Below are 9,881 nucleotides of genomic sequence, written 5' to 3'. Positions count from 1 at the left end.
AATGCATTCAGAGGATTATTAGTTTTATTTCATGAACGTAAAACGCTGCTCAACGTTGTTCCCAGGAGGCCGAGATTGATTGGTTGCAGCTGATGGGTACATCTCATTGCTGTCATTTACAGATTATCTGCCTCACACACTAAGTGGAGTATTGTAAATGAAGAGATAATTAAAAGTTGTATCTCATTGCCCGCATTTTAAAATGCTATACACACACCATCTTAACAAAAAACCTCAAAGTGTTAAAAACATTATTGACTTTTGAATTCATGAGGAGGGAAGACACTAAAGAAGATTTTTTCCTTTATTAATCAGACAAGCCAACAGTTCTGTTTTTGTTTTAATACACAGCAGTACCATACATTAAGAACACTCTGGTTAAACCTCAGGCCTCTGATTATGTTTAATGGGAGCCCATCTTCTCTATATTCAAGTGGATAATGCAACACCAATTTCTTTTTAGATTAAAAAGGAAAAAACCTGTAAAAATACATAAAAAAACTTTAAAACTGCTTACACATCTTTCACTGTCTCTAGGTGACCTAACACCTGACATTCCTGGCTGCTCATGTCCTTTTCAGCCTTTTCAATCTAAGCCAGAGGTCCCTTTTTTTCATACTGTAAGAAAGGCTGTTTCCCTTGGACACAAGTAGAGTTAGAAAAGTGCAAGGAGCATCAAGTCGTGGACCTGTGGGCCGAGTCTATGGGGGATCTCAGCCATTGAGAGCACGTCGTCGGTCATGAGAAAGGCAGTGGGTCCTATTCGTGTCCACACACACCTCTCACACAACGGGCCACCGGCGGACACACCATCAGTCTGGACAAGAGGAAAGAAGGAGAATTCAAATCTAAACGACCAATGTGTCTGAAGGGACAACTCCTGTGCTTCTATCATTTGAGCAGACAATAAATAACCAGGTAGGGTTTTTAGATTTACTTCAGTGCAACCATCAGGAAATGCTTACTAATTACAGCTTATACAATACGGGCTATAATGTTTTGTGTTATTCTAAAAATATCATGAATCTGTGAAAAACACAGGAGATGGCGCTTTTGACAGCAGGACCCTCTGATTTGGAACAACCTGCCTGAAAGGAAAAGGACTGATGTCTTTCTTTTTGCCTTTTATCTTTCTATAACCCTTATTGCTTTATGTCCTCCATTATTTTGTTGCTTTTATTTCTTCAATTTGTTTTATTTTTACTCTGATTGTTTCACCATTTTCTTCTCCGCTGCAAGTCTACATGTTTGTGTTCTTGGTCTATTTGGTCAAAATATAACATGAATCAAGCACCAGAGGAGGTTTGTGACCCTGTATAAACCAGCTCTCTCAGAACGCTCCGTTTTGGTGTGTGTGTCTCTTTAAATGTAATGACCCTCCCCCCCTGAGTTCTCCCGGTTGACATCACTCCTCTGTAGCAAGAATAAAAATGGCGGACCAGCACAAAAGTTTTAGGCTGGGGGTGGAGTCCATGGGTGGAGATATCAGGGGAGGGGAGGGGATTTTTTTTTTTTTTTACCAGAATCCCACTGTGACATCACAAGGAGAGCACATTTGAAACAGAGAATTTTCTCTGTGTTGTAAAAATTGATTTTTCATAATATGTCCCATTTAATATTGAATGTACTCAATCTCATTGTCTTGCTGTGAATAGCCATGAAGTTCAGTTCTAAATAAAATGACTGTGCTGTATAAAACAAGACAACAGAAATATAAGTGTTTTTGTAAACATTATAATGACACTGGTTTGTTTGATATGTTCTTACACATTTCATCTCTCGTTTGCTCATGATGAATGCAGAGCCCGGTGTGGTGCAGTTGGGACAGTCTTTGACGCAGCACGGGAGAGGCTCGCCAGCCTTCATCAGAGAGGCCGGCATGTCTGACTTCGGGAAGTATTCCTGGAAGTGACAGAAAGATAATGACGAGCTGAAGATGTGTAACAGGTATCCAAACACAGTAAAGGTAACCTGTTGAGTTTGACCACCTGGCGTGTTACTCTGGAATTCTTACAAGGATCGTTTTCTGTTTTTCCACTCGATCTCAAGCAGGTGCGCAAGCACAGGGAAAAATGCACTCAGCCTGGAAATTGAGTATCTGAATGATAAATACAGCACTGAAAAAAACATTATCAATAGCACCATTAGACAGTGTTTGAAGCTTGTGGTCAAGAGAGAAATGATGAAGTAAGGAGCTGGTTCTTAGAAGAAACAAACACAAATATTCAGCTTTAGTGATTAGTGACGCGTTTCACCTTAATTCACCACATCTGCTTGCTCAACTTTGAGGACACAGGTTTTGTCTAATGTACGTCAATGTACGTCAAGGAAGGGGATGTAAAGAGTTTAAAGAAAAGGAGGCGAGTATGGAATCTTGTTGGCTACCAGGTTCATGCTTTTAAAAGAGCACTTATTCTCATGCAGGCTTAGTGAAGCCTTGTGAAAGCTTAGAGACCGTAGAGCATTTTCTGTTTTTGGTTTACTGCTTCTGAGGAGGGAGTGCTTTCATTTCTTCCTAGAACAATGGTGCTCCGTTGAACTAAACATCTTCTCTCTCTTTAATGACATTCATGACATTCATGGCCGACCCCAATAAAACAAACTCTCCAAGAATTCCATTCATAGTTAGAAAACACACAGCACAGTAACAACTTTTAATCTTCGGCAGCTCCAGCAACTAGGGCTGGTTAAAAATATCAATTCATCAGTGCATTGCAATGATTATTTTCCCAATTCAATATCAATTCAGGGAAATCCTAAGATTGATTTGTTGTTGCTGTAATGACACCCCTCTCCACTGGGGGGCACTGTGGGTGCTGTGAATTCAGGTCAGGCACAATTGTGCACTTTAGATCGTACTGTACTTTCATGTTTTATTCTTTGTTTATTAAAGAATAATGGGATGATAAAATACATTTTGAGTCAGTTTGTTCTAAACCTTTACAAACAATGCATACATAATTATTTATCAAATAACAGAAGGTACTATGATGAGTTATCTGAGTATTCCTGTCATCTGTATGTATTATTAAATCTGTATCCAAGCAAATTGATCAGTATCGAATAGAATCGTGACCCGAAGAACTGAAATTGAATTGAATTGTGAGGTTGTGGATAATACCCAGCTCTAACAGCTACATGCGTATTCTGTAAACATACATACTATATATACAAAATGAAGAGTTTAAAGGGCTGGAAGTGAAACTGGGATGTGGAGAAAGAAGTCTGAATTATGTTTCCATAGAAGTATTGATAAGGGAAGTGTCACAACACTTACACAGGAAGCTGCCAGTACTGCTGAAGCCTGTCCTTATAGGATTTGTTGATGCCTCTTTTCCTTTGATTGCATCAACCATCCAAAGTTGTTTATCACACTAAGTAAAAATGGGGTCCCTGATTAGATTGTAAGGCTTCTGGCTTACTAGTATACAAATAAGAGTATGCAAGTCAAATGGAGAGATACAACTTCTTCTCCCTTTGGGGTGAGCTGACAGATCATTTACATGGATGATCTATCTCGACAACTGAATGGTTGCTGCTGTGTGTTGGGTAACAATATAATCAATCATCTCATGTATGCTGATGATTTGGCAGTTTTCACCCCGAGAACAAATGTTCTGACGATGGAGTAACATAGGACGTGCATTACAATGCTAAAAAGAGTACTGTGTTTATATGCAGTGCAAAAGGGGGACGAGGACATCAAGTTCAACCTGTCAGGGAAGGAGCTAAGTGTCTGCAGCAAAATCAAATATGTAGTGCACTTCATTATGGAACACATGTCTGATGATGAAGATGATGATGATGTTCAGTCAGGTCAGTACTGTATGTTAGCAAGAACATTCTCAGTGTGTTCAGACCATGTCAAGTTAAATCTCTTTACAGCATACTGCCCCCCTGTGGGCCAGGTATAAAACAGCAAGCTTACAAAAGCTTCATCTTATAATGACTCAATGAGGATACTATTAAAAAAAACTTGATGAACCTCTTATCCGAGGTGGGGTCGCGGTGGCAGCAGGCGCAGTACGTCAACCCAGACTTCCCTCTCCCCAGCAACGTATTCCAGTTCCCCCTGGGGCGTTCCCAGGCTAGACTGGATATATAATCCCCTCCAGCGTATTCTGGGTCTGCCCCGGGCTCTCCTCCCTGTTGGGTGTGCCCGGAAAAAAACCTCTAAAGAGAGGCGTCCTGGAGACTTCCTTAACAGGCATCACTCCTGAAAGTGATAACTTGTAATGCAGGAGTGAACACTTTCCATGCTGTACTGCCCATTGGAGGATTCTCAGACACTCCATAACTATACTGCTGACAAATCCCAGTCAGAGTTCTGTGCAATACCAGTCATCCCTGTGGAGACACTGGTGCAGCTGTCTCTTCTGATATTGGTGGTGTTTTGTCTGTTTGTCTTTCATGTGTTTTCTAATTTGAGTCTGTCAGTAAAGATGACGACGATGAGGTAAAGAGAGCGATGCTATTTGGGAGATTATGTCTTACCCCTGCCACAGTGAGGATGCGGCGGATGTTCTTTGTGATGATCAGTGAGGTTTTGGCACGAGTCACCGCCACATACAGCAGGTTCCACTCATCATCAGGACATTTATCTGAGCAGGGGAGAGAAATATTCAGAGGTTACTGATCATTTTAACAAAACTGTTTTCAGTTTTCTGAGTAAAACAATCTGACAGACAGACAGAATATCATTCTAAGGATGTAACTATAGAGCTATCAACTTTTAATGGCTCTGTGATTGATAACCTATGAAGGAGCTGGAAATGCTTTTCCCCTGTAAAGCACAGGAAATGAGTGTTTACCAAGAAGGCCACAATGTAACATAGAAACACACCAAAAGAGAAGTCAGCATTGAATTGCAGGTTGTGTCTGGAGGAGGGGACCTTGGAGAAGTCATCAGTGACCATCACAGTGTCGAACTCCAGACCTTTAGCCTTGTGGACCGTTCCCAATATGAAGTCTGGAACAAAACAATGAGTCAAATTATTCTACGATATAAAGAAGGCAGGTTTACAGAATAATCTGAGGTCTTTCAAGAAAAAGTGAAATCTGCGGACTACATTCTAAAACACAAATTATTATTGACCAAAAACAACTTCAACAATCAAGCAGACTCAAACTATTGTGAGTTGATCAATTAAAGCTCCTGTTAGAAGTCTTAAACTGGTTATGAAACAGACTGAAATTAATATTAACAGCTCTTTTTCACCTTAAACAAAATTGCACATAAGACCATCAGCAGGAACATTGATTATTTATATAGTTATTATTAACTCCTGAAACTTCTGCCATGGGGTAGGTGTCAGACAAAGTGATTAACAGCACACTGACCGAACAGACATTTAAAAAGTTTTTAAAAGAAAGCCGTGTGAGATCTGAAAACATGAGAATGATCTTCAAGCAAAGAGAGGAGAGATGCAGCTTTGTCCACACCACAATCAACATGAATCCAAAGTTTCTATAGGAGCTTTAAGTAATCCATATTTTTCTTACCTGCTTGGTTAAAGTCGTCTACATTGCACTGTTCCAGGCGTGCCACCAGTTCGGGGATACGACTTTTGTATTTTTCCACGATGCTCAGCTTGGCGTCCAGCTCTCGGTCCTCTGTCTGCAGCGCGTACTTCTTCAGCGCCCCGAAGCCGGCGTTGTTTTTCTTTGCAAAGGCACGAATGAGAGGATCCCTGATGACTGAGGAAAGAGAAAATTCAACATCTAAAAGCACAACTATTTCTAAAAAAAAAAACAATTTTAACAATCAATTAAGAATCCTACTTCTTGTTTTAGATCCTTGCATATACTTTGCCACTGCATCCCCTTCGTTCAGCTGCCAGATGTCCATGATCTTTGACAGGCCAATACTCTGAACACCCTAAGGAAAAACAATAACTGTAAGTCACCTGTGGAAAAGGAGGATTTTGAATGCTGTTCTTCTAAGTCTTGCTGGCTATACAGTCTCTAATGAGCCGCAGGTCGTATTGGAAATTGGGCTGTTCGCTTTGAGGACTGTAGCCTCCAGAAATGGGGCCAACAGCGCCCCACCACACTGACACACTATTCATTTTCAGTGAATAAATCACTTATTTAATTACAAATTCACAACAGTTTTGATGTGAAATGAGACAATTGATGTCTCTTATTTGTTCTTGAAATAAAAGCTGCTAGCTAAGCTTGGCATAAAGACTTGGAGTTAACAGCTCGCCTGCGTCTGTCCAACCGAAACAGAATCTGCCTTCCAAGCTTAGTTATTAAAATGGTTTATCTTCTTTGTTACCCTGGGTAACCATTTCCTCTCTTTCCTGTTGTTATGCCAAGCTAAGCTAGTGGCTGTGGATGTACATTCAACGACAAACTTTCAAATTGTGGCAATTTTTTTTATCTAAACTTTAGAGTAAAAACAAACAAAAAGCATATTTTCTTCATTCCTTCAAAAAGCTAGTTCTTTGTAGAGAGCCATACAAACATTCACTCACTCCTACAAAATGGAGCTGGCACGTCCTGTTGGCGTCTAAGAGCCGGACAGCTTCGTTGAACACAGTGATGTTGCATCTTGACAGGATGGCCGTCTTCCCGGGACATTGACTGACGCCCTGCATTATGGCTTCTGCAGCTTCTTCTGCCGTCTTGTCACACACACCACCTGCAAATGAACAACAACAATACTTTATTAAATCAACGACAACGATATTCAAATCATGTACATTATTTTAAAATAGTTCCTGTTTTTCTTAGTAGATAACATACTCAAACTGTTTGCAGTGTTTACCTTTTTGCCTTCCTCCCACTAGAATCTTCTGCACATTTTTGCAAACTCTGAGGATGGTGGCACCCACGTAGGCGATCTCGGCACCAAATCGGAAGCTCTGGACAAAGACATTAGTAGTTTGAAAGTAATATACATGTACATTTATACACATATATATTAAAAATACTGTGCATTAACGACCCCCTGTTATGACTGTGAGTCAATATATGTATCAGCTTTTGTGGTAACTAGAAGACAGGAGAGGTCAATCGCACTTGAGCATGGAACGGGACATCTTTGCTTTGAGTGAGTTGCCCTTACTGACCTCCCTCAATTTTCCCTTTTTTTAAATTGGAAGACCAAAAACAGCCGAATGGAGTGAGGATTGCGATTTTAATCCGATTCTAAAACCATTCCCAGGTTAGTAATGTTCGTTTGAATCTCTGCACTTCAGTATGAGCGATACCTGTGTCAGGTAGTAGATGTGTGTGTGGTCGACAACTTGCAGGGCATTGACGGCTCCTTTAAAGGTGTAGATCTGCTGATGAGGATCTCCAACCAGGATTTTCCCACAGCGCTGAGACAGAAGCACATCCATGATGGCTGGGAGGGATGGGAGAAAGAAAGAAGACACCATTACCCACACAATGTCAGGCACAATAAATGATGCTTCCTACGATCCTGCAGACCTGAAACAGTTATCATCATTACCAGGAGTGCAGTCCTGGGCCTCGTCGATAAAGATGACATCATATCTGTTAGACAGTTTTGGCTTGGGGTCTCTCAGCTGCCATAACTTCAGGTACCCTGAGAATGAAAAAGGTTCATTGACAACCTGTTACGCATTCAACTTAACATTTTATATTTCCTACTATGAATTAATACAACTCATTCCCAGTGGACTTACCATCGTGGGTCATGTAGTAGGCCTCTTTTTTTCTCTCTTTGCGATCCTTCATTTTGTTCCAGATCATCTTCGCATCTTCCACAAAAAACTATTTTTTTGGGAGAAACAATTCAAACATGATTTGATGGTTTATGCTCCAGAAGATTTTTTTTTTTTTTTTTTTTTTTAAAGAAAAGGAAGCCAGAGTGTCATTTTCATACCGGTCTCTCCATTGGGTTCACATCTGTCCTGTTGCCCATCTTGTTAATGAAGTACAAGGGGACATGACTGGAATCGATGGTCTTATCCGTTGAAGCCATGAAGGTGTTCAGAGTCGTCGCCACCACTTTGGCCTTGATGAAGCCACCACGGCCTTCGGGGAGCGCAAAGCTCAGAGCGAATGGCTTCAGGTTAAAGCTAAGCTTCTGGGTGTAGCTGGAAAGGGAAGATCACAGGAGGGCAATTAGTTTAGTTTATTTCTGTATTATTTGGCTTTTTTCTTGGGTTAGAAATAACCCTATTTCTATGTTCCAATTATTTTGTTGTTGTTTTGTCCAAAAACTTTATTTGCTTTGGCCAATCCTGAGGATCCAGTTTGTTTTTTTGTTTTGTTTGTATTACCTTAACATGTTCAATAAATTGACTAATAAATAATAAAAAGTTATTTTGCTTGAAATTTAAAAACATTTGTAAAGATGACTGCAGATACATAAAGGTAGAACATTTATGTTTTTGCAGAATCAAAGATGTTTCATATTGTTCTGTAGAAAATAAATGTTGGGTGGTCAAAGGAACGTCAAATTAGAGCTTAAGACAACTTAATGTAGACCCACTGTATGTGAGACAACATGGTATTGAGGCCAGATAAATAAGAAATAATCCATTTTCAGACATGCAAAAAAGATTCCAGTAAACTTCCCAAAAAGGGGACGGCCGTAGCGTAGTGGTTAATGTTCACGGCCCAATTACCGATTCTTTGACTGTCCACTGCCCTGTCTCTTAAATGGGGGCATTTTCCCTGCCAGCCTTATAGTAAAATTTCCATGTGAAGTCGGGGGTGAGCTGATGTGTGAATGCAGCGGGTAAAAGCCAGGACAATCCAATGGGAGCGAGCGAGCAGGAAAGGGTGATGACATTTATAGCATGCATCATGCCCCTTTTCTGATTGGCTGTATGTTCTTCTCCGCTCGTTCTTTGATACTTTGAATATGCCTGATTACACATAGCATTGCTTTAAAGGCAATAACATGTCATCATAGTGGTGGACTCTGGTTAGTTCGTGCCCCCAAGTACAGAGGCTATAGTCCTCCAATCAGGCAGCCCCGGTTAGGTCTCTCTCTCTCTCTCTCTCTCTCTCTCTCTCTCTCTCTCTCTCTCTCTCTCTCTCTCTCTCTCTCTCTCTCTCTCTCTCTCTCTCTCTCTCTCTCTCTCTCTCTCTCTCTCTCTCTCTCTCTCTCTCTCTCTCTCTCTCCTGTGCTGTCTCTCTAATAAAGGCATAAACTCCTCCATGAGTACAAGTCATACACAACAGATAATATGTTCAGATAATTAAGGATGGAGTGAGTTTATCCAAGCAGGAGAAACTGGTATATTCTTTATGTTCTTTTCTTTATAAAGCTTTATTACACGTTTTTTACACCTCTCATCCCTCCACTGAGTGAAGAGGCAGAAGTCTTGTGCATTTCACTGAATGGGACATTTTTTTAGCAGCACCGGCATCTTTGTGCCCGAAGTCAGAATATAATTAATACTGGAGAGCACATGTGTTATCTCACCCTACATACAAATGTATTACCCAGATCATTTAGAAAGCTTTTTGTCCACAAAACTTGAACTGTCGCTGTGGGCATCTTTTCACTCCTCACCTCTTTCCGACATCACTGAAGGCCAACGAGTGGATGGTCTTGCAGTCCACATTTGATGGGAAGCGGCGCTGCGCCTCAGTGGCCACTGATTTGTTGAAGGCCACATAGAGGAAACGAAGATGTGGCCGCTGCTCAGCATACTTCACCAGCGTGGTCGTCTTCCCCGTGCCTGCGGCGAGACAGCACAGATCTTTCAGCTATGACCCACCAATGTCATTCTATTGTTTACAAAAACACTTGTATTTCTGTTGTCTTGTTTTATACAGAACAGTCATTTTATTTATATAGCACTTTTAAAAACAAGAGTTTACAAAGTGTGTTGACGAACAAAGAGAAAACAAGAAGAACTGAACTTCATGGCTATTCACAGCAAGACAAT

The 9,881-nt window shown here is 40.7% G+C and overlaps 1 protein-coding gene across 1 annotated transcript in view; it reads right to left on the bottom strand.

Moving 5' to 3' along the window:
• Positions 1-290: 290 nt before the first annotated feature.
• Positions 291-9,881, bottom strand: part of fbxo18 (F-box DNA helicase 1) — a 15,818-nt gene continuing 6,227 nt past the window's right edge. The window contains exons 9-21 of the mRNA XM_020652516.3: positions 9,503-9,671; positions 7,859-8,072; positions 7,659-7,746; positions 7,463-7,558; positions 7,218-7,354; positions 6,773-6,869; positions 6,480-6,646; positions 5,782-5,878; positions 5,503-5,697; positions 4,844-4,969; positions 4,495-4,601; positions 1,768-1,902; positions 291-817 (exon numbers count right to left, since the gene is read on the bottom strand). Of these exons, the coding sequence (XP_020508172.2) occupies positions 656-817; positions 1,768-1,902; positions 4,495-4,601; positions 4,844-4,969; positions 5,503-5,697; positions 5,782-5,878; positions 6,480-6,646; positions 6,773-6,869; positions 7,218-7,354; positions 7,463-7,558; positions 7,659-7,746; positions 7,859-8,072; positions 9,503-9,671 (1,790 nt within the window). The 3' untranslated portion in view covers positions 291-655. The remainder of the gene's footprint in view (positions 818-1,767; positions 1,903-4,494; positions 4,602-4,843; positions 4,970-5,502; positions 5,698-5,781; positions 5,879-6,479; positions 6,647-6,772; positions 6,870-7,217; positions 7,355-7,462; positions 7,559-7,658; positions 7,747-7,858; positions 8,073-9,502; positions 9,672-9,881) is intronic.

Source organism: Labrus bergylta, chromosome 23 (assembly GCF_963930695.1).
Source record: "Labrus bergylta chromosome 23, fLabBer1.1, whole genome shotgun sequence".
Taxonomy (NCBI): Eukaryota; Metazoa; Chordata; class Actinopteri; order Labriformes; family Labridae; genus Labrus; species Labrus bergylta.
This window is presented reverse-complemented; position numbering and strand designations above follow the sequence as displayed.